This window comes from Cornus florida, unplaced genomic scaffold (genome assembly GCF_030987335.1).
Source record: "Cornus florida cultivar Cherokee Brave unplaced genomic scaffold, ASM3098733v1 CherokeeBrave_3.0.0_Hap2_Chr09, whole genome shotgun sequence".
Lineage (NCBI taxonomy): Eukaryota > Viridiplantae > Streptophyta > Magnoliopsida > Cornales > Cornaceae > Cornus > Cornus florida.
Window position 1 is genome coordinate 66,527,869 of NW_026775579.1, and position 27,474 is coordinate 66,555,342.

The following is a 27,474-nucleotide window of genomic DNA, read 5'->3' on the forward strand; positions in this document are numbered from 1 at the left end:
TTTTAGCATTCCTAATATAGTAATATATATCTTTCTTTTCAGTTAAAAGATTTTCTCCGAATTAATTTTTTGATATTTTTCAATGTGATCCATTTGCTGAACGAGGGATCCATTTCAAAGACACCTGCTCCAATATATATTACACCAAGAGATGTTGTCGTCCACCACAATTCCAGATCCCTGGAAGAGATAACGTTGTCCACCACAATTCGAGATGCCTGCAAGGATGGAAGAGACAATTCAAGATGCCTGCAAGGATGGCAGACATAACGTTGTCCACCACAATTCGAGATGCCTGCGAGGATGGCTGACGTTGGGAAATAGCCCTTACAATCTCCTTCCAACACCACCAATGAGAAATCCCACTCAAAAATGATACGAAGACTTTTTGGAAGAGCCAATTCGAGATGCCTGCAAGGATGGAAGAGACAACGTTGTCCACCACAAGATGCCTGCAAGGATGGAAGAGATGACACCACAATTCGAGATGCCTGCAAGGATGGAAGAGATGACATCGTCCACCACAATTCGAGATGCCTGCAAGGATGGAAGAGATGATGCATCCACCACAATTCGAGATGCCTGCAAGGATGCCTGACATTGGAAAATAGTCCTTACAATCTCCTTCAAACACCACCAATGAGAAATTCCACTCAAAAACGAGACGAAGCCTTTTTGGAAGCACTGGAGCGTGGAACACCATAAGTACCAGCCAATGCTCTACAAAGAGTAGAAAAAGATTTTCAAACAAAAATACCACATATTTTCACTTGGAGTTACTTAATCACATATTTTTGTTATTTTTCCTCTAATCTTGTGTAGTTAATTAAATATTTAGTTTTTAATGTACATAACTAATCATTTTTAATACTCCAAATTTTTTCCGGATGTCTTCTTTACTTGTTTGAACGTTGTTTAAGGTCCATTTTTCACTCTCTATTATTAGCATTAAAAAATAGTGAAGGCGGCAAGGGAAGTCTGATCGGACTCGTGCCTCTTCCTCTTTACTCTCTATATTTCCATATTCAATTATGGAGATGGTGAAAGAGTTTGGTTTTTTTTGGGGTGTTGTGTCTAATTTGGCAGAGCTTGAGCCATTTCTTAAAGATAATTTACTATAGTTTCAAAGCGTTGCACAATACCCCCTCTCCTTGTTTGTTATTTATTTAAATTTTTTTATTTTTTGTAAAAATTAGATTTTGATGTCCAATGCTAAATAAAATTACGTTAAAGTGACCACTGGCTAAACAAAAACAAAAGATAAATAGTCACTAATTTCAAAACTTAGTTACTAATAAGTGACCTTTTAAAGATAATTTAATCAAATCAAGAAAAATTCAATAATGTTAGGGCTTTAATTGGACAGTGGATCAATACTCTCACAAGCTTCCAATTAAAACTTCACTGCTAAAGATTAATGTAGAGTCGGGCTACAATTCGGAGGAGCGAGCCTCATCTTCTACAGACAACTCAACAACCACTTTTTTTCATGGACCCAAAAGAACAGCCATGCAAGGGCTTTGCATCTACTATCCATTAAAATTCCACAAGCATAGGACCCATTCTTTGTGGATGATGCAAGTATTACAATAACCGAACTAAATTGATTATCTCTGAAAATGGTATACAAGTCTTGTCTCACTTCAACTTCATATCAAAATTGGAAAGACAAAAAAAATGCCAAACAAGCCCCTAGCCCTAAAACATGAACTGGTAGTCTGGTAGATACGGTACATAATAAAGAATCGCAAGCCTAGAACTAAAAATTACAAGAAGCAGAGAAAAGGGTTTTGCAGATAAAACATGAAGACTTTTTGATACATATTGTTCACGCGGTTTTTGTTCCCTACGCCGGTCGATGGACTCTTCGCGGGCGTGCCAGAGTATTTGTACAAAATACCCAAAATATGTAATTGAACACCAGCCTATCCCTTTTTCCGATGGCTGACTCTCAGGCGATTGTGTGGGAGAGAGACTAGTAAGAACTCCCAGCAAGGTTCTTTTATGCCTTGTTTGTAGCAAGGACTTTTTAGAGTGTCTAAAGAAATGCAACGGCTGATGAATGTTTGAATGGATGGAATGGCCGAGTGAAGACAGGCGGCAAGAACTTAATCGATCGCCGGCCGAACGTGATGGCGAGAACTTAATCGATCGCCATCAGCCAAACACAATGGCAAGAATTTAATCGATCGCCACTGAAACGTGATAGCAAGAATTTAATCAATTGCCATCAGCCAAGTAATGACAAGAATTTAATCAATTGTCACTACGATTCAATGGCAAGAATTTAATCAATTGCCATTGAATTGAAAGCCTAACTAAAATTGCGTAATTAAAATTGGCATAATTGAAATTGAAAGAAAGTAAATGGCTGAATTGAAATAGTTGACAATGATCTAATCAATTGCCATTAAATTGAAATAAAGAAATTGATAGGAAAAAATAACGTAGAGTCAATTGAAAATATTTTTAGTTGAAATGCATGTTTTGTGGTGGTGCTGGACAAATTGGAATAGGAATACAATACTTCTATTTATAGAAGTTCTATCTCAACTTATTTTCCTAAGTTATTGCTAAAAAATCTCTCCTTCTTTGATTCTTTTTCTTCACAATTTGAACTCAGTCAAATCCTATTGTTATTCCGCTTCCTTTCTTGTTTTGTTTCAGTAGGAAATCTCTATAAAAACAACCTTCCTCGATTTAATCACATGTAAGTTGCCGAGATATTGCTAAAACGTTGCTAGAAAGTTACTGAAAAGTTGCTAATTTTTAGCAACTCCCCTCCTTAAGTTTAGCAGCCCGTTTCATTCCCTTAAATGGCCTAATGGCCATTTGTAACTTTTGAACTTATACGGCTATTCCTTTCTTGTTGAAATTCCTACTTCATTGGGATTTAGTTATTTATTGTAACTAAATCTCTTAAGTCTTCTCTTTTGAATTGATGACATATTTGAATTGATTCAAATCTCTACAAATATATTTAGCAACAACCTTATCAACAAAGTAGCTGAAATATATTTGCCTAGATTTTCTCCTTTTGTCTCTCTATTGGCCGACTTCCCTTAAGACATAATAAACACTTGTCAATTTCTCATTGGTCCACGTCATCGCTAAGATGGCTGCCAGTTTTTGGTGCCAACAAATGCCCCCTGAATTTCAAATGTCTTATCGGCCACTCAGGCCGATAAGATTTTTGGAATTTTAAAATGTATTGAAAAGAAACTGGCAGCTTACGAGTTTCTAAACTTTATTTCTTCCGGGCCACCTCAAGTTGGTCTTTATTTTGCGTCAGCCAGAACTGGCCGATCCTGGTTCTTCCATTATTCCCTTAAAGCTGGCTGATACCCCTCAAAATATTGGCTATTTATAAACCCATGATAGACCTCACCATTGAAGTTTCCCAACTCTACTAGTAAGGCATGATCGTGATCGGCCGGGATCAAGCAGTTATGTAATGTCATTTGGGCCGATCTAACTGGCTTCTGTTTTGAAAGAACAAAATTCTACCAGTATGGAGCTTTTCTGATGGCTGATCCTCTTGAATTTTTATACTCCCATGGAGCTTCTGAAAGTACGCTATCCCATGTTTTTGAATAGTCATTTTCTTTGATGACTTCAGCTATATCAGCCAAAAATACCAAGAATAGTATTTCTTTTGTGGCCGATTTTTTATCTGCCGGGGTAAGCTTTTAGAATGCCAGCGGCTATGGCCTTTCTCGTCCTTGATTTTTTATTTGGCACCTCAACAGCTAGCCGATGAAACATTATCTTCAGCCAAAATACCTTTCTGACTAACCTTTTAGAGTTAATATCAGCTAGACTTCTTTTCATTATGGCCGATATTGGTCGCCCCATTTTATTTTCTTCATGTAGCACTGCATCGGCCATGCAAAATTTTGCATTAATTGGCCGATTCATTTTCTTCCGCGAATTTCTTCTCCACTTAACCCTTTTTAGTTTCCATCCCCGCTTTCTTTTCTTGAAATTCGGTTGAGAACGACAGGCTAAAAGAATTCTCTTAGTCAATGATGATTCTGGCTGAGGATTAGATACCACTCTCGGCCAAGTATTCTGGTAATCTAGCCGATTTAATTCTGAAATTCTTTTACCTTTCTCGTGTTGTATGAGAGCCTTAACATTCGGAATGGCTGATGGTGTACTCTCGGTAACCTTAGGCTGATTCCCTTCATCAACCTTCCTTTTGGGAGCCTGGCCGATCACATTACTACCTGGTATGAAAATATCATTGTCGACCTCCATGACTTCATCATCTGCTCCCTTTTTGGCAGATATGGTAGATGTTTGAGTGTCGGATGTGGCTGATTTTGGCTTTTTGTACATTGGTCGACCTATTCGCTTAAGGCCATTACCATATTCTTGCTTAATAGGATCAGCCAACTGAACCTTATCGACCGTCGTTGGCTGATTAAGATAATCAATGACCGGTCGATCTTGATTTACCACCAGTGGCTGATTATAATTCGGCCAACGTTCTGGCTGATTATAATTTAGCCAGCTTTCTGGCTTATCTTTGATCATTTTTTCAATGATCTCTATTAAAATTTTGTTTGAAAATTCGGCCTGGCCATTTGCTTGAGTATAGTATGGCGTAGAGGCTGACATATGAATATTCATGTTGTGGCCGAATTGTAGTACATCAGTTGCCCTAAATACTGTTGCATTGTCTGAAACAAGTGTTTCTGGAATCCCAAATCTGTGGATGATGTTTTGTTCCATGAAATTAATCACTGTTTGCTGATCAACCGCTTTGCAAGCCTTGGCCTCAACCCATTTAGTAAAATAATCTGTGGCAACAATCACCCAGTGATGGCCTTCGCTTGATGGTGGATTAATTTTACCAATAAGGTCAAGGCCCCAACCTCTGAATGGCCAAAGTTTGATTATTGGCTGTAATTCTTTTGCTGGTACATTTTGAATCGGCCTATGTCTTTGACAAGCTTGACAACCTTTTGAGTAATTTATGCAATCTTTCCTCATCCTCGGCCAATAATATCCATACCTGCGAATCAACCATCTCATTTTAATCCCAGCTTGGTGAGCCCCACAGCTGCCCTCATGTACCTCGGCCATAACCTGAAGTGATTCCTCCTTGCTTATACATTGTAGTAAGAGCCCATCTTCTAACCCTTTTCTGTATAGATCCCTGTCTAGAAGCACAAAGTTGATCGCTTTTCTTTTAATACTTCTATCAGCCTTAATGTTTGGATTTCGAAGAAACATTATAAATGGTATCCTCCAGTCATCGTCGGCCAAATCTTCTACATCAATTGTCCAAGTAACAAACAACATAGTATTTCTCAATTCGGCCGATGGCAAAGATCTTCGTGTTATCTTTATTAACTGATCTTCTATTCCAGCTGGTACTCTTATTCCAGAGGCTGCTTGGGCCATGCTGTTGGCCTCCTTATTCTGCCCTCTCGGCCAGAACTTAAGTTGAACATTATCAAATTGATTAATTAATGAAGTGGCCAGAGAATGAAACGGCCTTAATTGCCAACTTAGGCACTTAAAATCTTCAGAAATTTGGCTAAGGACTAAGTTTGAATCTCCCAAAATCTTTACATCTCTAACAGTCATTTCAATTAAAATCTCCAGGCCGATTATAAGCGCTTCATATTCGGCCTGATTATTTGAACATTTAAAATCTAAAAAGAAAGAGAATGAAACCTTTCTGCCAGCTGGCAAAATAATAACAATACCTGCTCCTGCTCCATCAGCCGTGCTTGATCCATCAAACATCAAGATCCAAGAAGTTAAGAATATAGCTGATAACTCCAATTCATCATAAACCCATGGATCAATATCAGTTGAAGGATGATCGGCCAAAAAATCAGCCAGAACCCTTCCTTTTACTGATTTTTGTGGGACGTAGATAAAATTGAATTCCATCAAAGCCAAAGCCCACTTACCTATTTGGCCAGTGATCAATGGCCTTGATAGCATATACTTGATCACGTTAGTCTGACAAAGAATGTAAACATCAACAGGCCGCATGTATACTATCAACTTCATGGCCGAATAGTACAAAGATAAACAAAGCTTCTCAATTGAGGAATATCTGCATTCTACATCAGTTAGTACTCTACTCAGGTAGTAGACAGCCTGCTCCTTTCCATGTTCATTGTCTTGTGCGAGCATACTACCAATTGATTCTTCTGCGGCTGATAAATAAAGCTTTAACGGCCACTTCTTTCTTAGAGGCATTACAACCGGGGGGTTTGCCAAATACTCTTTTATTTTGTCAAAGGCCTTCTGATGGGATTCGTCCCAATGAAATTTCTCATGTGACTTTAATTTCACTAAAGTCGAAAAGACATGCACTCGGCTAGCATGGTTAGAAATAAATCTTCTAAGAAAACCTACCTGGCCGAGGAACCTTTGCACTTGTTTTTTGTTGGCTGGGACCCTAGCATTTATAATAGCTTTGACCTTATTCTGATCAACTTCAATACCTCGTTTATGTACCAAGAACCCCAAGAAATTCCCGGCTGAAACTCCAAATGCACACTTCAATGGGTTCATTTTCAATTTGTGAATCCTCATCCTTTCAAAGGCCCTTTTCAAGTGTTCCAAATGCTGTCTCTTAGCCGATGATTTCACAACCACATCATCTATATAAATTTCCATGAATCGGCCAATCATATCATGAAAGATAGAATTCATTGCCCTTTGATAAGTAGCCCCAGCATTTTTTAGGCCAAATGGCATCACAATCCACTCAAAAGTACCAATTGACCCAGGACATCTAAAAGCCGTTTTATGAACATCCTCCTCGGCTAAATAGATTTGATTGTAGCCTGAATGGCCGTCTATAAAAGACAATATTTCATGCTTAGCGGCCGAATCAATAAGTTGATCGACCACAGGCATTGGATATTCATCTTTTGGAGTGGCATTATTTAAATTGCGAAAATCCACACAAACTCTAAGTTTGCCATTCTTCTTCATTACAGGAACAACATTAGACAACCATTCAACATACCTAACTGTTCGAATAAATCCTGCCTTAAGAAGTCTTTCAATTTCTTCTTTAATTTTGAGCATTACTTCCGAAGACATCCTTCTTGGTGGTTGTTTATATGGCTGAAAATCTTTCTTGATCGGTAATCTATGTTCTACCAATTTTCTAGACAGGCCAGGCATCTCTTCATAACTCCAAGCAAAGCAATCCTTATATTCATTTAATTATTTAATCAAATCGGCCTGGAATTTGGGCTCAAGCAAAGCACTAACAAATAATGGCCGATTATCTTTTTTAGTACCAACATTTATTTCCAATAAAGGATCTTGCACCTCTGCTTTATTATCTTCCATCCTAGAAGGGGCTAACTCCAAATCTTCAAGTTGGATTGCATCCAGTTTTTCGAAACCCTCTTCAATTATATCGGCCGTGCTGGCCGATACCTCTTCATATAGTTGTTCTTCTCTGGCCAGTCTCTTCTCAGCCAGATATGCTTTCAGTCTGATGCAAGCGGCCCTGAAAGCTTGCCGCTTCTTTTCTTCATTGGTTTTGTGATCCATCAGTAACATCTTCAATGTCCTTGATGGTCGACCTGAAAATATCAACTTTCGGCCGAGCTGCTTCTGACAATAATTCTTTAATATCAGCATTAATTAAATTCTTCTTCATTGTTGCCGCTGCTGGTCGTCCCATCCTGTTAATGCCAACAAATTTGATAGGTACAACAGTTTCATCATAAAGTGCAGCCTCAGCCGAATACACCCTAGCTATAAAGGGTTTGTTATCGGCCTCAACAATTTTTACCTCATTTTCGTCCCAAAAAATCAACATTCGATGCAAGGTTGATGGGATGCACATGTTAGGATGAATCCAATCTCGGCCTAAAAGGAGATTATAGGCCGCGGTTAAATCAATGATAAAGAAAGCCGTAAAGGATGTCTTACCGCCAATAGTAATTTCCAAAGGTAGAATACCTTTGGTGTTACTAGATCCTCCATTAAAACCACTGATGGCCACGTCGGTTGGAACTACATCATCCATGGTTTTACCCAATTTCTTCAAAGTAGTTGATGGAATGACATTCACCACCGAACCATTGTCAACCAAAACCCTATTGATTGGCTGACCCTCAACCCATACTTTAACATACAACGGCCTCAACTGCTGTGTCATGGACAAAGGTGGTTTTTCAAAAATAATTTTATCGGCCTCAGATGGCTGATCCTGAGAGATCAATCCTATCCCGGCCGATGAACTTGTCGAATCGTTCTTAATTTCTGAAGATTCAGCCTTTTCTTCCTGCTTGGCTGACTCAACATCCCTGTTCATCGTTGGTTCTATCCTTGCTTCAAACACAGAAGGCAAAACAAATACCATGTTACAATTTACCTTATCCGGGAGAGAACCAAAACGAATTCTGTACTTGGCCGCATGCTTTGGATCCTGGTCGGGCTGATCATCTTTTTCTTCATAAAAGCATGTCTTATTCTCAAAGGATGTAACGACCTCCATGTCTTCAGCCACCACTGGTTCAATTTTCCTTTCTAGTTGATCATGGTCGATCTTGTCTTCTTTCCTTTTGAGTTCTGCATTTTTCCTTTGCATCCTCCTTTTTTGGGTACGTGTAGGAGGCTACTTAGGAAACTTTGGGTGACTTACTCGAGTCCATCTGCCATGGTCAACCAAAGGAGGCCTAACCGTTCTTACACGGCTAGATTCTTCTCCTTTTTGAACCCATATTTCTGACTGAATTGTTGGTTTCCTTTTGAAACTAGGATAAAAATGTTGTTCTGGCAGGACTCTATCGGCCACCGATGACCGAATGATTCTCACTGCCCTCGGCCCATTTTCTCTAAATATTGATCGATTGATTTCTTCGTGATTCTGTCTAGGCTGATGGCCTAACCTTTCATGGACACTGCATTTTCTGGTTGATTGGAAATAGTCCTTCTTGTCTGAGTCATTCCTTCGGCCTTTGCAATTTGGACAACAACCATGGTTGATAAGGGCAATTTGAGCTTCTCTTAACTGAATTTCCAAGTCCTTAACTTTCTGCTCATCATTACTGGCCGATGAACTACCAAGAACTTTTGGTAATCTTTCCTGTCTACAATTATCAGCGGCTTTTTCAGTTGCCAGGCTGATTACATTGGTACTGACAATATTAGGAAATAGATCGCCATCGACCCCCATTACATCTGGCTTCTTTTCAGGGAATTTCAATACACCTTCATCGATAGATTTCTGCAATACATTTCTAAATACATAACAATTGTTAGTAGTATGATTCCATGAATTATGAAATTTGCAGAACTCTCTTCCTTTTAAATCATTGGTCGATGGTATATTATGTCCTTTTGGCAAAACGATTTGTTTGTCGGCCAACAAATGATAAAAAATTTGTTCTGTTTTGGCCAGATCAAACGTATAAACCTTACCAATATCAGCCGTACCCTTCCTGGCCGATGAAGTCGATGGCTGAGTACCACTGGTGGATACATTTGGTTTTGTTAAAGCGTCACATACATAAGGTTTCTTTAGAATGACTTCGGCTAAATTAGCTTCAAAATCTTCCTCTTCAACCACATCAGTTGAATAAACTTCATAGTTGGGGTCCCTATAGTACGTACCTTTAGAGGAATTTTTTCGTTCTTTCTCCTCTTTGAGAACCAACTCATACCTGGTAGCTTTCTCGGCCAGGTCATACATGTCACGAAATGGAACTCCTTCAAATCTCTTCCGAAGTTCAAAATCAAGGTCGTTCAAAGCCAAACGAATGTACTCCTGTTCTGGAAGAGGTACACGACATCTTAATCTTGCTCTCCTGAATCTTGCAATAAATGTCTCGACCGATTCACTAGGCAATTGACTTAGCCTGGATAAATCGGCCAGAGTAGGTTCTGTCTCCGTACGGTAGAACTGATTGTGGAATAATTCCTCCATCTGTGGCCAATTAAAAACAGAGTTAGGAGGTAGACGAATATACCATGAAAAAGCTGCCCCTGTCAAAGAGTTAGGAAAAAGTCTCAATTTCAACCACGGGCTAACACTGGCCTCTCCACATTGAACCGTGAATCGGCCAATGTGTTCCACGGTCGATTGATTTCCCTCTCCACTAAAGGTTACAAAGTCAGGGACTTTATATCCTCTAGGGAACTCAACTTGGTCTACCACTTCTGGATAAGGAGTTCTATAAATTGGTCGGCCGGCACCTCTAAGTTCCAGGCTATATTCTTCTGTGAGTAAATCAGCTAATTGTCTTCTATCTAACATGACTTGAGGTGGCTGATTTAATATTGGTGGTACCTGATTAAAAACTGGCGGCTGATTAGACGCTGGTTGATAGCAATTCGGCCAATCATGTGGCTGATTAGCCATATTCTGCCCCCCGAGCCCTACCTGTGGCGGCACATGAGTATACAGTGGGTTCGGTGGCCTCCACCTGATCTGATTGCCCCCCGAGTTCAAAGGCATCCGAGGAGGGTTTGGTAGAATTACCTGTGGCTGCGAACCTACTACTGGTGGCTGATTAGAACCTGCCAACGTAAGCTGAGGATAGCTTTCTGCCCAGGTGAGTAGCGTATGAACCGGCTGACTTGATGTTGTACCTGGTTGGAGTGTCACTACTGGCGGCCATGGCTGTGATGTTTCAATGGCCCTCTCTGGCCGAGCAGCTTGTGATAGATTCGGCTGAGAAGCCGATTCCTGATTGTTGGAGCTGCTAGCTTGAGTCGGCTTGTTCAAAATAAAGGCTGAGAGTTGGGACATATTTTCATGCAAGTCGTTGTAGCGTGCTCCCATCCTTCCCATTGCATCTACCAAGGAGCTAACCTGTGCTTGAAGAACGGCTAACTCATCAGTAGGACCTGCTGCAGAGTTCTCAGCCTGTACTGGCTGATCGCCTTCCTCCAAATCTTCATCAGTAGCCACGGCCTTAGAATTTTTTGTGAGCCGTGGCATATTTGCCTCTTTTATAACACTCTAGTAGTTGTCCCACCGGGCGTGCCAAAACGTGTTCGCGCGGTTTTTGTTCCCTACGCCGGTCGATGGACTCTTCGCGGGCGTGCCAGAGTATTTGTACAAAATACCCAAAATATGTAATTGAACACTAGCCTATCCCTTTTTCCGATGGCTGACTCTCAGGCGATTGTGTGGGAGAGAGACTAGTAAGAACTCCCAGCAAGGTTCTTTTATGCCTTGTTTGTAGCAAGGACTTTTTAGAGTGTCTAAAGAAATGCAACGGCTGATGAATGTTTGAATGGATGGAATGGCCGAGTGAAGACAGGCGGCAAGAACTTAATCGATCGCCGGCCGAACGTGATGGCGAGAACTTAATCAATTGCCATCAGCCAAACACAATGGCAAGAATTTAATCGATCGCCACTGAAACGTGATAGCAAGAATTTAATCAATTGCCATCAGCCAAGTAATGACAAGAATTTAATCAATTGTCACTACGATTCAATGGCAAGAATTTAATCAATTGCCATTAAATTGAAAGCCTAACTAAAATTGCGTAATTAAAATTGGCATAATTGAAATTGAAAGAAAGTAAATGGCTGAATTGAAATAGTTGACAATGATCTAATCAATTGCCATTAAATTGAAATAAAGAAATTGATAGGAAAAAATGACGTAGAGTCAATTGAAAACATTTTTAGTTGAAATGCATGTTTTGTGGTGGTGCTGGACAAATTGGAATAGGAATACAATACTTCTATTTATAGAAGTTCTATCTCAACTTATTTTCCTAAGTTATTGCTAAAAAATCTCTCCTTCTTTGATTCTTTTTCTTCACAATTTGAACTCAGTCAAATCCTATTGTTATTCCGCTTCCTTTCTTGTTTTGTTTCAGTAGGAAATCTATATAAAAACAACCTTCCTCGATTTAATCACATGTAAGTTGCCGAGATATTGCTAAAACGTTGCTAGAAAGTTGCTGAAAAGTTGCTAATTTTTAGCAACTCCCCTCCTTAAGTTTAGCAGCCCGTTTCATTCCCTTAAATGGCCTAATGGCCATTTGTAACTTTTGAACTTATACGGCTATTCCTTTCTTGTTGAAATTCCTACTTCATTGGGATTTAGTTATTTATTGTAACTAAATCTCTTAAGTCTTCTCTTTTGAATTGATGACATATTTGAATTGATTCAAATCTCTACAAATATATTTAGCAACAACCTTATCAACAAAGTAGCTGAAATATATTTGCCTAGATTTTCTCCTTTTGTCTCTCTATTGGCCGACTTCCCTTAAGACATAATAAACACTTGTCAATTTCTCATTGGTCCACGTCATCGTTGAGATGGCTGCCAGTTTTTGGTGCCAACACATATTTTATGTATTTTTCTTGTTTCAATTGTGGGAATCTACTTTCCAACTCTCTTCAAGTGGATTTTGTGATACCCCCAATTTTCGAACACGACTTGATTAAGTCCTCACCAAAAAATCGGAAGAGATCAAAATAATTAATATTTTAAAACAAGCACATAATGCAAGAAGAAATACAAATAAAATAATATAATATCTGAAAGGAAAACTAAATAACCAAAATCTCTAATTAAATTCAATAAAGGATAAATTATAATTATCTTAAAACTCCGAAGTACAACTCGGGAATCCAAACAAGGACCCCTAAATAAAACCATAACTGAAAACGACAAATAATTGTCTAAGTTTGAGAAATAAATAGAACTGCAATAATGTCCTACATTAAAGATCCGGAAGAGTGATGAAGAGCAGTCTCTGATCTGCACAAACAATTCTATGTCTGAAACTGACGCGAATCTGAAAAATAAAAGTGTGGGTCAGATTAACGAATAAGTTCTTTTTACTAAAACCCAACTAAAGAACCGATAAACTATACAAGTTAGTTCATTTTTATACAAATTAGTTTATTTTTAAACAATGACGGCAGTTTTTGTACATAAAAGTTTTTGTGAAATTTCTAAATTACCCTCATATTTTTAGAGTTTTTAATAAAAGAATAATAGATAAACTAAAAGACCATTATTGCCCTAATATTTAGGGAAAATGAATGGTGCTAACTAATTTAAGGGTGATAATAAAATTGATATAGATGCAGGTATGCTTGTTATAATATTTATGTTAATATTAGTTAAATAGCGCGTGAGTTGAATAATATCGTTTTAACTAGTTCAAGCATTGTAGAATTTGTATATATATACCCTTGAATAGGCATTTTGTCAACAAATTTTTAAATTTTAATAAACAACAGTTGCACAATCACTAATACTTAAAATGCCATTCTCCAATTATTTCTAATTAATGTCTTCTTTAATATATTAAGTTCTTTCTCTTTTCCAATGATGTCATTGTATTTATCATACTACCAATTAGAACAATAAATCATATTATTTGACACTAAAATGCTAATGAGGTTGGAATCCTATAAAATGTTAGGAGTAAATAGAAAATTTTTAGTAAAAAATTTAATGCATATATAATTATTATTTTTAGTTATGACTTCGTATGAAAATGAAGAAAGAAACTAAATTCAACCCTTTTAATAATGTCAAATTACTAAGGCCTTGCTTGTTTATCACAATAATTATTATTTTGGTTGATAAAGAACGAAGCAAAGATCATAGAGGGCTAGTTTGGTCTAATAAAATAATATGTTAAGGTTAAAAAAGTTAATTCCATGATTCAAATAGGCCAACTAACAAATGACAATAATGTCAATTCCCTGTATATCTGATGTGGAAGGAGACCATTGGGAGTATCTTTGTTTAAAAATGGGTCAACTTAAACATCAGCAGGTGTGAGCGTAATTTACACACACACATATAATTGCCTATTGGGGAGAGAGATTGGGCAGAGTACGAATGTTGCTGTGTGTAATTGGGGTACCAAATGGGTTCTTACATGGAAAGGGGACGCAACGGTAATATGCAAGGGCACTTTTGCCATTATATATATAAAAAAAAACAAGTCTTGTGTATCTCTAACCATCGAAAAGTAAGTGTGTAACTTGAGTTGGGTAACTCGAATCCAACCTAAACCCAGTGATTTTTTACGAATTTGGACAATTATTTTTACAATTAGAGTTGGGCTTTGGTTAAAATGCTAGCAGCCCGAACCCGAATTGTAGTATTATTTATATATATATTTTTATTTTTAAATACATTATATGTAATATTTAAACTATGATAACTTTTTTTTCTTTTCAACTTTTTTTTTTTTTTGTTAAATCTTAACTTATTGTATGTTAACATTTATGAAAATTAATTTTTCAAAATTTTGTTTGTAATTTATTAAAAATCTACAAAAAAGTCTTTAAACTTCTTCTTGTTTTAAGAGTAATTTAATCTAAAACTAATTCAAGATCATATTAAATTTTCGGTATAAAGATTAACCATACGAGTAACCCGAATTAACCCAAGTTTTAAACCGAAATCTAAGCTCGAGTTGCAAGTCCGAATTTAAAAGTAGAAGGATGTGTTGGACTTGGGTTGAGTAGTTAAAGTTGAGGGTATGGTTAAAGTTGGGCTTAGATTTAATATTTTATATGGTGAGTTGGGCTCAAATTATATCTCAAATCCGCCCAACTCACCCGAATTGCAGCCCTAACAAAATGTAGCCTTAGGGGATTGCCAAGGGGTAACATGCTCCTTTTTTCATATATGGGGGTTTGACATGCTTAAAAAAAATAGTTCAGGGGTTATATTGCAACTTTTAAATGGGGTTTAAGAACTTTTGCGTTGATATTATTTCCCTTAATTCAGTTCATGAAAATTAAATAAGAGACATTTATATCATTTAATTCAAAAAAAAAAAAAAAAAATAGAAGAAGGAGAAGAAGGAGGTGTATTTTTATCAATTACCTAGTAATTATTATTATGTTTTATTATTATTTTTTTTCATTAGCAAAAAATTTACACATCTATTTGTCACTATGGGATGAAATTCTACTAGGATACAATGCCTCCAAAATTAGTAGTCAACGAAAATAAGGGTTAATTTATGTAAAATAACATGCTGTAAGACTTATATGAAACAAACCTAATTATAAGAGCAAATTTTGAGGAAGACTTTTGTTTTTTCAACTTGAGAAAGACTTTAGGCAACAAAATTCAAGCGTATACACAAGTTAGGAATTTAGGACTTAAAAGTGAAATCTAAACCCATGTTGCAAGCTCGAATTTAAAAGTGAGAGAATGAGTTGAACTCGGGTTGAATTAGTAAAGTTGAGGATATGATTAGGGTTGGGCTTGGATTTAGTATTTCATATGGTGGGTTAGATTCAAGTTATACTTCAAATCCGCCCAACCCGCCTGAGTTGCAGCCCTATCGAAAAGTAGCCTTTGGGGACTGCCAAGGGGGTAACATGCTTCAAAAAAAAAATAGCTCAGGGGTTATATTGCAACTTTTAAATGGGGTTTAAGAACTTTTGCGTTGATATTATTTTCCTTAATTCAGTTTATGAAAATTAAATAAGAGACATTTGTGTCATTTAATTCAAAAAAAATAAAAATAAAAAAAAAAAAAGAGAAGAAGAAGAAGAAGAAGGTGCATTTATCAATTATCTAGTAATTATTATTATGTTTTATTTACTTTTCATTAGCAAAAAATTTACACATCCATTTGTCCCTATGGAAGGAAATTCTACTAGGATACAATGCCTCCAAAATTAATAGTCAATGAAAAGAAGGGTAAATTTATGTAAAATAACATGCTGTGAGACTTATATGAAACAAACCTTATTATAAGAGCAAATTTTGAGAAAGACTGTTTTTTTAAACTTGAGAAAGACTTGAATAAGCAACAAAATTCAAGCGTATACACAAGTTAGGAATTTAGGGCTTGGGACCAGCCCACCTAATTCATGGGCCGGGGCTTCCACACAATCAGATGTGGATTTGGGTTTAAGGCCTTAAACCTAACAGAATTCAAACTAGGTTCAGGGCACACTCTTCATCATTCACACACTATCAGAGAACTATACACACACAGAAAATCGAATCACTGCAAGTCTATGAAGCTCACCACTTTACAGGCAAGTACTCATCTGTACACTCTTTGCTTTGATTGAAAGCATAATATATACGGAGTATATAATACATCACTGTGTTTCTTCAAGAAATGGCTATATATATCTGCAAAAGTCTCATCTCTCTCTCTCTCAACAACTCTTCACACCTCAACAAAACTCGAATCCCTCTTCTCTCTCTCCTCTTCTTCTCTTCGTCTCCAAAACCCCCCAGTCCGGTGGCCGATTACTTGCTTGACAGACACAAATTTTCTCCTGAAACTGCTTCGAAAGTCTCTTCCGTCGTGACGTATCTGAAAAGGCCTGAAGAGACCGATTCGATTCTTTCATTTCTCCAGGAAAGTGGTTTTTCGGATTCCCATCTCGAGCTTGTCATCAAACGCATGCCTCAAGTTCTCTCTGCAAATCTTGAGCGCACCATCAAACCCATATTCAAGTTTTTTCAGGACTTGGGTTTTTCTTCTACCGATGTTGTGAAAATTGTTTCGTCTAACCCACAGATTCTGATTCGTAGAGTCGGTAATCGGCTTGGCCCGTCGATTTTAGCATTGAAGAGTGTTTTGGGTTCGAATATGCATGATGTGTCTAGGGCTTTAAAGGCATCTGGGTCTGCGTGGTTATTAAGGTATGATTTGGCGAAAAATATGATACCCAATATTGAATTTTTGAAGAGTTGTAGTATTAGTTCATCGCAAATAGCTGGATATGTCTATATTTACCCAACATTTTTCATGCGTAAACCGACGAGAATTAGAGAATATGTGAAGAGGGTTGATGAGATGGGTTTTGACAGGAAGTCTAAGATGTTTCTTTCTGCGATTCGGACTATTAGTTCGATGACTAAAGAGAATTGGGAGTTGAAATTGGAGCTCTTCAAGAGTATGGGGTTTTCGGAAGATGATATTTTGTCAGTTTTTAGGAGATTACCTCAGGTGTTTGCTGTGTCAGAGAGGAAAATTAAGGCAATAACACAGTTTTTCCTTAGCACGGGCAAATGTGATATCTCATTTCTTGTTAAGAACCCAAATTTACTTCTTCTCAGTGTTGAAAATAGGCTTAAACCACGTCTAAGAGTTATGGAGGTTTTGGAAAAAAGGAATTTGCTTCTTAAAAAGCCAAGTTTTACGACTGTATTCCAGAGGAGTGATAAGAAGTTCTTTGAGAAATATGTACTCCCTTATTCAGATGAAGTTGGTGAATTATTCGTGGTTAACAAGGCCTCATCGACAGCAGAAATATGCGCTTAAGATTATGACAACCTTTGTGACTTCACAGTTGAATACCTAGAGGCAGGCTGAGATTGATTTTTTTTTTCCCTAAAAGAAAATGACTTGGTGGCATTGCATGGCGGGTAAGTAGGTACTCTTTTGCAATAGAAATTCATCTTCGTTCTTTTTTCTTTTTCTTTTTTCTCTTGTATACATATGGTGTACTACTCTGAAAACATGGATTAATGTTCCAGTTAATCTTAATTTAACAGTTGTTTTTGTTTCAAATATTCAATTGAGGATTTGAAAAACATGGATTAATTCTCTCTCTCTCTCTCTGAGGGAGTCTGTGTGTGTGTGAGAGGATTTTATTTATTTTTTTCCCTGATGTCTTCTTTACTTGTTTGACATTGTTTAAGGACCATTTTTCACTTGTTATGATTATCAATATCTGACGTGGCTTCATTTTTCATTTGCTTTCCTACAAATTACCCATCTTTAGGAACTTCTGAGATGATTCTGGTTTAGTTTATGGGACTCTGTTACTACCTTGAGACTGGTTTTAGAAACTTCTCAGAGTTAAAGAGAAATTAACTTCTCTTTTAAGGATACTCTCATGAACTACCTGAGTTGATTTGTTGATGCCAGTTCCGGTTGGAGAAATAAAGAGTGTGTGTGTGCATCTTACATTCTTTCCTACCAAAAAGAGGAGTTGATGCTGGTGAGGTGTTGAATATCAAATCTAGTTGCTGTTATGACTTTTATTTGGTTTGTTGTTTGTTAGTGTGGTTTAAGAAAAAGAAAAGAAAAAAAATCTGTTTTTTTGTTTATTTTACTTCTCATCACAATAATTAGTCAACAGAATAATTAGTGTAGTTGGATTTATCGCCATTCCCAAGTCATTTGTAGCTCGTGGGGCGTCTATGATTCTGCATTATAGTGTCCTTTTCAGCTCTGTTCACTAGCCATCTTTGATCGTGATATCCTCAGAATTGAACTCTGTAGAAATGAACCATAGCTGATGAGATTTGGTTGATTCTAGTGTTGAGATTGTATTACCGATGTGGTGGTAGCTGAAATTGAATTTCAAGTTGAACAGACCTAATTTCACAAACAAACTTGTGCAACGTTTTAGCTGTTGTATTCATTCAATCCCATACTATTAAAGCATAGCAATTTTACTTTTCAGAAATGATACAACCAAGTATTGAGTTGCCAATATGAACAGTGTGGTGGCTCAATTTTTTTTTTTTTTTTTTAATATTATCTATTTTATCACTATTTCGATATGAAATTTATTTACTCTACCGAAAGTAAAAGCATTCATGTTTTATTGCAACCCCAACTCATTACAACATTTTTCATGCATGCAGCTAATAAACTTGACACTAGAAGAGAAGTTGATTCAAGCAGTTCAGATGAAATGACAGAGGCAAGCAGTTCAAGCATTTCTAGAATGTGTTTTATAAAGATCTTCTTCTTTATATCTGGCACCAAAATGGATAAATGGCTTTTAACAAATTTAAATGGATATATGGCTTCTATAAAGATCTTCTTCCTCTAATTTTTTAGAAGAAAATTTATATGTGCGCGCGCTTGCGCGAAGGTTAAAACCTACATTCATACATTCCCCTTCTTTTTCATGCTTTTCCCTCCTTCCAATCAGAATAGAATGTAGCAGTTCCAGTAATTAGCAATCGAAACACCATTAAATTCAACCCAAAATAGTCACTGAAATTGACATTTCTTCAGCACATAAAAGGACCAAGCAGACAAAAATAGCAGTTCCATGATGAAGATTAACAAATGTGAAACAAAAGCTGTTAATCTCTCTACAATTCAATTGACAGGCAAATTCAGCAATCACTAATCACCCACCTGTAACCCAAAATTTGTTGTTATATGCATAAAAAGTCATTCATCTCTCTCTCTCTCTCTCTCTCCACACACACACACACACCCCGTGGTGTTCAACTGCTCCTGAAAATAGTATATTCACTATTAATTGTAGCCATAGGATATAAATTAGCCTTCTTTTCCTCCTCCTCTCTCTCTCTCTCTTTCTCTCTCTATATATATATATATACACACACACATTGTGGTGTTTAACTTATCTACTTTTTTCAATTATCATTAAATATCATCAACGTAAAAGAACAAAATTAGACATTTCATTAAAAGTGACGAGAATGAGTGAATATTATTTGTGGTGAAAGAAAAATGATGAGCTACTTCTTCCTGTAGGCGAATGAGGGCAATGGAGGAGATTGGTTTTAGGGAAAGAGATGAACAGGTTCTTCTTGCTAGTGGAGGAGCTCGGCAAATATGCAGGGTACCAAGGGTTGTGAAGGAGAGATTGTGTGGCTTTCATTTTGCTACAGTGTATTATTTTTACCGCTATCGTGTAGTCCTCCAACAGTCCACTACAGTGATTTTCATAAACGCCAAAATTTATAAAATTGTGCCTTTGCTACAATGATCGTTGATGAGTGTTTAGAAAATTTATAAACAAAACAATCTTTAACAAACAAGCTTATCTTTCAAATTTGTTTAAATAAACATTAAACATAAACATAAACATAAACGGTTACCTAATGTCATATTTTTCTTTATTTTGAGTAATAATACACAACATTATCCATAATTAATAGTCAATGAAAATAATAAAAAAATGTTAATTTATTATGGGCAAAGAATGAACAAGACTAATTGGGAACAAAATTCACACACACAAACATAGGACCAGCCCACCTAACGCTTGGCCCAGTGTCAATTTGGGTCTAAAGCCTTAAACCTCCACTTGTAACTGGTAAAGCTGAAGTACTCATCTCTACGCTCTTTGCTTTACAGAGCTCGAACAAGCCACCAGGTTTAGGGCAACATTCTTCGTCCTTCGCAGGGACTCTTTGCTTTGATTGAAATCATATTATATATAATACACATCGTGTTTCTTCAAGAAATGACTATATATATCTGCAAAAGTCTCATCTCTGTCTCTCTCAAGAACTCCTCACATCTCAACAAAACCCCAATCTCCCTTTTCTCTATCGTCTTCTTCTCTTCCTCTCCAAAAAACCCCATTGCGGTGGCTGATTACTTGATTGAGAGACACAAATTTTCTCTTGAAACTGCTTCGAAAGTCTCTTCCGTCGTAACGTATCTGAAAAGGCCTGAAGAGACCGAATCGATTCTTTCATTTCTCGAGGAAAGTGGTTTTTCGGATACCCATCTCGAGCATGTCATCAAAAACGTTCCTAAAGTTCTCTCTGCAAATCTTGAGCGCACCATCAAACCCAAATTCAAGTTTTTTCAGGACTTGGGTTTTTCTTCTAGCGATGTTGTGAAAATTGTTTCGTCTAAGCCACGGATTCTAACTGGTAGCGTTGATAATCAGCTTAGCCCGTCGATTTTAGCATTGAAGAGTGTTTTGGGTTCAAATATGGATGATGTGTCCCGGGTTGTAAAGAGATCTGGGTGGTTTTTGACGACTGATTTGGCGAAAACTATGATACCCAATATTGAATTTTTGAAGAGTTGTGGTATTACTTCTTCGCAAATAACTCAATGTGTCTATAACTACCCAAGATTTTTCCTGCATAAACCGACGAGGATTAGAGAAATAGTCAAGAGGGTTGATGAGATGGGCTTTAAGAGGGAGTGTAAGATGTTTCTTCATGCCATTCGGGTTATTAGTTCGATGACTAGAGAGAATTGGGAGTTGAAATTGGAGGTCTTTAAGAGTTTGGGGTTTTCGGAAGATGACATTTTGTCAGTTTTTAGGAGACAGCCTATGGCATTTGCTGTGTCAAAGAGGAAACTTAAGGCCATAACACAGCTTTTATTTAGCACTGGCAAATTTGACATCTCATTTGTTGTTAAGAACCCAAATTTACTTATTCTCAGTGTTGAATATAGGCTTAAACCGCGGCTAAGAGTTATGGAGGTTTTGGAAAGGAGGAATTTGCTTCTTAAAAAGCCAAATTTGATGACTATATTCCAGATGAGTGATAAGAAGTTTTTGGAGAAATATGTAATCCCTTATTCAGATGAAATTGGTGAATTTTTCGTGGTTAACAAAGCCTCATTGACAGCAGAAATATGTGCTTAAGAAGTTAAGATCATGACATCCTTTGTGACTTCATGATTTAACACCTAGAGGCAGACTGAGACTGAATCTTTTTTCCTAAAAGCAATGACTCGGCGGCATCGCATGTACGACCCGTTTAGTAGATTCATATTTTGTTTTCTGTTCCTTTTCTTGCCTTGTTGATGTTTCTGTTTTCTAATTCTATCTATTTTACCACCATTATGTTATGAAATTAATTTATTCTACTGAAAGTAAAAACATTCATGTTTTATTGCAACCCCAAGTTGGTTAATTTCGCGTGTATGGAGCTAAAAAATTTGATGGCACTTAAAGAAATGTAAATTATGAACTGATCCAAATTTACAAAATTAGATTGGGAAAATTAGCTGAGTACTTCTTAATTGTCCTTCTTTAGCATATCTGATGTGGTTTTTCTTTTTCATTTTTTTTTTTTTCAATTTTTTTTTTTTTATACAAATTTGCAGTCTTTGTGAACTTCTTAGATGATAGGTTTATTTTGTGGAACTCTGTTACCTTCTTGAGATTGGATTGACAAGAGATTAAGCACTAAAGTAGAGAAGGTTCTAGAAACTTCTCAGGGCAACTTCTGTGTGTTTGTGTTTCTTACCTACCAAAAATAAGAGTTGATTGTGAGGATTTATCCCACGGCACATGTAAACCATTTAATGTTCATGAAAAAAAGGGGTCGTTCTATTTACTTCTCATTCATTGTCCACAGAATCAAACTCTGTAGAGATGACCCATAGCTGATAGTTTTACCATTGAGGTAGCTGATCTCATTCAGATGATTCTGAGGTACTATTGTTGTTACAGAATCAAACTCTGTAATATTTGATATGAGAAACCAATTGAAATTGAATTTCAAGTTGAACAGACCTAATTTCAGAAACAAAGGTGTGCAAATTGAATTTCAATATTTGATATGAAATTTACTTTTATGGTATGTTTGCGAGCACCAAATATGAAATTTACTTTTACAGATATTGATTGGAGTGAAACACAAAATTAGGGGAAGTGTGATAGTTCTTGAGAGGTTGAGAAACTGCTTCTTCAAGCATCCTCATCCTCTGTTTTGTTATTCTGTTTAAACTAACTCTACATTGTTTTGCAGTAAAATTTTCTTCAATATGTTTTCTGAAAACAAGACAACAAGCATCAAGGTAAATCCATTCATAAAATCCGTTAGTTTTGACAAGTTTCAAATGATTTTCTTTGTTATTTATTATATAAACAATCCCACATTTCTTTCAAGTATGATCATTCATTTTCATTAATGAAGTCACGCAAGCTTAAACCTAAAAAATTTTTTTGATTGAATTGGAGGACCAAGTAACTTATGCCATTGGACTATTTAATAATTTGTTAAGAAAATGACTCGATCCAAAATAGTGACATTTCTTCAGACAAATACGGTGAATTGAAAATACTATATTCATTGTTAATTGTAGCTGTAGGATATAAATTAGCCTTCTTTTCCCTATTTTAGCGAACTTATTTAATTTTTTCAACTATCATTAAATATCATCAAGCTAAAAGAACAAAATTAGACACTTCGTTAAAAGTGATGAAGATGAGTGAAAATTATCTGTGGTGAGAGAAAAATGATGAGCAGGTTCTTCCTGTTAGCGAATGAGGGCAATGGAGAAGATTGGTTTTAGGGAAAGAGATGAACAGGTTCAGAGATTGTGTGGCTTTCGTTTTGCTACAGTGAATTATTTTTACAGTTGTCGTGCAGTCCTCCAGCATTCCACTACAGTGATTTCCTAAACACAAACGCATAAACGTCATTTTGGTGTTTATAAAATTATGCCTTAGCTATAGTGTTTACAAAATTTATAAACAAAATAAATTTTACCAAACAAATTTATCCTACGAATTTGTTTAAATAAACAGTAAAGATTAAACATAAATGATTACCAAACAAATTCTAATATCACGTTTTTCTTTATTTTGAGTAATAATACACAACATCATCCATAACAAATGGTCAATGAAAATAATAAAAATTACGTAAAATAAAATGACGTGAGACTTGTGAAGCAAACCTTATTGTGGGCAAATAATGAAAAAGACTAATGGGGAACAAAACTCAAAACATAAGACCAGCCCACCTAATATTTGGGCCAGGTGGCCCGACCTTCACTAAATCAGACATTTTCAGACCAAGGCCTTAAACCCCTAGTTGCAAAGCTGAAGAACCCTAACATCATACAGATCTCCAGCCAGGTTTAGGGCAAAACTATTCATCCTTCAAACACTCTCACAGAACCAGAGAGAAAATCGAATCATTGCAAATCCATGAAGCTCCACACTTTACAGGCAAGTACTCATCTCTACACTCTTTGCTTTGATTGAAAGCATATTATATATAATACATCAGTGGGTTTCTTCAAGAAATGACTATATATATCTGCAAAAGTCTCATCTCTCTCTCTCTCAACAACTCTTCACACCTCAACAAAACTCGAATCCCTCTTCTCTCTCTCCTCTTCTTCTCTTCGTCTCCAAAACCCCCCATTCCGGTGGCCGATTACTTGCTTGACAGACACAAATTTTCTCCTGAAACTGCTTCGAAAGTCTCCTCCGTCGTGACGTATGTGAAAAGGCCTGAAGACACCGATTCGATTCTTTCATTTCTCAAGGAAAGTGGTTTTTCGGATTCCCATCTCGAGCTTGTCATCAAACGCATGCCTAAAGTTCTCTCTGCAAATCTTGAGCGCACCATCAAACCCAAATTCAAGTTTTTTCAGGACTTGGGTTTTTCTTCTACCGATGTTGTGAAAATTGTTTCGTCTAACCCACAGATTCTGCTTTGTAGCGTTGATAATCAGCTTGGCCCGTCGATTTTAGCATTGAAGAGTGTTTTGGGTTCGAATATGGATGATGTGTCTAGGGTTTTAAAGAGATATGGGGGGTTTTTGAGGAATGATTTGACGAAAACTATGATACCCAATATTGAATTTATGAAGAGTTGTGGTATTAGTTCGTCGCAAATAACTCGATGTGTCTATAATTTCCCAAGACTTTTCTTGTATAAACCAACGCGTATTAGAGAATATGTCAAGAGGGTTGATGATAAGGGCTTTGACAGGAAGTCTAAGATGTTTCTTGAAGCGGTTCGGGTTGTTAGTTCGATGAAAATAGAGAATTGGGAGCTAAAATTGGAGCTCTTTAAGAGTCTGGGGCTTTCGGAAGATGACATTTTGTCAGTTTTTAGGAGACAGCCTCAGGTGTTTGCTGTGTCCGAGAGGAAAATTAAGGCTATAACACAGCTTTTCCTTAGCACAGGCAAATATGATATCTCAGTTGTTGTTAATCACCCAGAGTTTTTAGTTTACAGTGTTGAGAGTAGGCTTAAGCCACGGCTAAGAGTTATGGAGGCTTTGGAAAGGAGGAATTTGCTTCTGAAAAAGCCTAGTTTGACGACTCAATTTATCATCAGTAATAAGAAGTTCTTTGAGAGATATGTACTGCCTTATTCAGATGAAGTTGGCGAATTATTCGTGGTTAACAAGGCCTCATTGACAGCAGAAATATCTGCTTAACATCAAGACATCCTTTGTGATTCAAGCTGAGACTAAATCTTTTTCCCAAAAAGCAAATGAATTGGCAGAATAGCATGGCAGGTAAGTAGCTACTATTTTGCGCTAGATATCCACATTTTTTTTTTTTTTTTTTTTTTTCAAATTTTCAATTTTCATATGGTGTAATATTTTGCGTCTTTGGCAATGGGGGCTATACTGGTGAACTCGGTGTTGAATGTGGTAGCCAATCTGCAGCAGCAGAACCTCCGGGTTATGTTTGCCCGTGAACTTTGCAACTAGTTTTTTTTATGCTCTGTCGACTCTCTCCCTCCTTGTGGTGTTTGTGGAATATTGAAAGGGTTGTTTTGTCTTCATGCAACTATTAAATTAATGTTGTAAGAGTGTTGAATTTTGATTTTTAAAATGGGGTTTGAATCCAGTACCTTAAATTTTGGTCCAAGTTATGCAAATTTATATAAGTGATATTTGATGTGTATCTAGTATTATTGGGACTTAAAATATAATGTTTCCTCCTATATTGACAATTTTTTATTTTATTTTATTTTTATAGTGTAGTGTAAGAACACAATTTAAATAAGGGTTTAGTGCAAAAAGCAGTCTCATGATTATATAGCCGTGATCTTATTCTTCACATATAATTTATAGTTGTGCATAATTGTATGCTATTATAACTTTTGTTTATCATGTACATTGGTACTTACTATAGTCATGCATGTACGGATCTGCTAATATAAACATGATTTGATCTTGTAACAGTATCCCGAATGAAGTCGTCTGCACTCTGCAGCTGTTTCTTGCAATGTGAATTTTGACTTAGATTCACTTGCTACTTCTTAATTGTCCTTCAGCATATCTGATGGGGGCATATGTAGCCCATTAGGTTATTCCATTTGTAGTAGTTTTTTTTTTTTTTTTTTGTTTTTGTTTTTCACACGTACATGTCTCTTATGAAACTTGAACCCCTACTCTCCCTTTGGGAGGCAAGTGGCCGATACTGTTAGGCCACTGCCCATTGGTTATTTCAATTATAGTGAAACTCTTTCTCTATTGTTGTGATCTTTGTTCTGCAATCCTTCTTAACCACAGATGTCTTTGTCTTTGGGCAATGATGAAAAAGATGGACAAAAGGGATAACTTGCATCATATAGCCCATTGTTAACTCATGATTTTGAATCAATTTGCTAAATCCCATGATATTGGTTCTTTCTCCTCTAGTGTTTCTCATGTTACTTAATACATTTTATTATCGAAGAAGAAAAAAAAAAAAAAAAAAAAAAAAAAAAAAAAAAAAAAACCACCCTAAACTAATTGATTTTATCCCCACTAAATATGCCCGGGGACTATATGATGTATCAGACATGCCAATGGACTATATGATGTATCAGACATGCCAAACGAGTAATCAGAACATGAGCAAGACTATGAAGAAAACCCTTCGGTGACGACTATTATGAATTTTTCATATTGACCATTGCATTGGGAGAATTGTTAATATATTTAGGGTATATTTGGAATTCGAGTGTTGAAATTTGAATTGGTAGAATTTAACAAATTTTTGGTTTAATTTTCTTAATTGTTTTTCTCAAATTCTCTCAATTCTAATTTTAAATCTTCAATTCTAAGCGGCCGAACACACTTTTTACATTACAAATTTTAAATACCATTCCAATAAAGCGGATAATAAGTTTTTGATAAATTTGTAATCTGAGATGTTTTCCTAAGCTCTTTATTAATATGAATATTCTCACATTTCTTTCCAGCTACAAGTATGCTCATTCATTTTCATTGAAGGAGGCAATGCAAGCTGCAAAGAAGTGTATTTCTCCTTGCCATCAGATTGAAAAAAACCATAATGACAAACAATCCTAAGAAAAGCAAAAATAAAAAATACGAATATAGGAAGGAAAACGTGAGCAAATGGCTCAATCCATTATTTTCTATTCAAAAAGTTAGTTATGATCTTAAAACCATCCAACGCAATCAATTCACGATGATGGTATGCAATAGTCTATTTATTCTAACAAAAGATTGAAAAGAATTGGCATCATTAAGTCCCACTAGAACGCACAATAAATTCAATTATTGTGAAGTTCTATTTTAGAACAATATTTTACTTTTTTTTTCCCTAAATAGAACATTAATAGTTTAATTAATTCTTTATATATTCTTCAAGTTTCTTACTTTAGGTTGATACAAAATGGTTTATGATTATTTTGTTAGTATATACTAAGTGATTTAAAGTGTTAAAAACAATCAGACAACAATCATATGATTCTATATATATATATAGAATCATATGATTGTTGTGTGATTGTTTTTATATATATATATAATTAGTTTAACAAAAAAACTGAGAGCACATGCAGTTGAGATGTGCCATGTACAGAAGAATTTCTGGCTACTGATAAAAGGGGAAAACAGCGGAAGAGGGGAAACTAGAGTTGGAAAATTATGAAAACGATGAAGAGGGTTTTGGAAGGCATAAATAAAAATTTAGAATGGAACATGATCAAACAGAACTCTCGTGCCCTCTCTTTCTCCTTTTCGTGAAATGAATTGAGAGTAAATTCAAAAAATACTTACTCGTAAATTGAAACCTACAGCCATGGAATGTTTGAAA

At 36.3% G+C, this 27,474-nt stretch overlaps 4 protein-coding genes across 5 annotated transcripts; 3 read left to right on the forward strand and 1 right to left on the reverse strand.

The window, feature by feature from the left end:
• Window positions 1-653: 653 nt before the first annotated feature.
• Window positions 654-7,542, reverse strand: LOC132272743 (uncharacterized). Its single transcript, XM_059773837.1, has 4 exons — window positions 7,284-7,542; window positions 5,593-7,166; window positions 3,797-5,448; window positions 654-720 (listed from the first exon to the last, which is right to left on the reverse strand). Exons 1-4 carry the CDS (start codon window positions 7,540-7,542, stop codon window positions 654-656), a joined length of 3,552 nt encoding a protein of 1,183 aa, XP_059629820.1.
• Window positions 7,543-15,919: 8,377 nt separating this feature from the next.
• On the forward strand, window positions 15,920-19,253 carry LOC132274185 (uncharacterized). Of its 2 annotated transcripts, XR_009470354.1 has the most exons (2): window positions 15,920-17,344; window positions 18,575-19,253. XR_009470354.1 is itself a non-coding variant. In XM_059775390.1 (1 exon), exon 1 carries the CDS (start codon window positions 16,086-16,088, stop codon window positions 17,238-17,240), a length of 1,155 nt encoding a protein of 384 aa, XP_059631373.1. In that variant the 5' UTR covers window positions 15,920-16,085; the 3' UTR covers window positions 17,241-17,522. The 2 variants fall into 2 exon arrangements, 1 of the variants encoding a protein (XP_059631373.1); XM_059775390.1 differs by lacking the exon at window positions 18,575-19,253 and having other exon boundaries at window positions 15,920-17,522.
• An 808-nt stretch (window positions 19,254-20,061) lies between these two features.
• LOC132273325 (uncharacterized) lies at window positions 20,062-21,943 on the forward strand. Its single transcript, XM_059774304.1, has one exon. It carries the CDS (start codon window positions 20,161-20,163, stop codon window positions 21,307-21,309), a length of 1,149 nt encoding a protein of 382 aa, XP_059630287.1. The 5' UTR covers window positions 20,062-20,160; the 3' UTR covers window positions 21,310-21,943.
• A 1,762-nt stretch (window positions 21,944-23,705) lies between these two features.
• On the forward strand, window positions 23,706-24,854 carry LOC132272745 (transcription termination factor MTERF6, chloroplastic/mitochondrial-like). Its single transcript, XM_059773838.1, has one exon. It carries the CDS (start codon window positions 23,706-23,708, stop codon window positions 24,852-24,854), a length of 1,149 nt encoding a protein of 382 aa, XP_059629821.1.
• The last annotated feature ends 2,620 nt before the right edge of the window (window positions 24,855-27,474 follow it).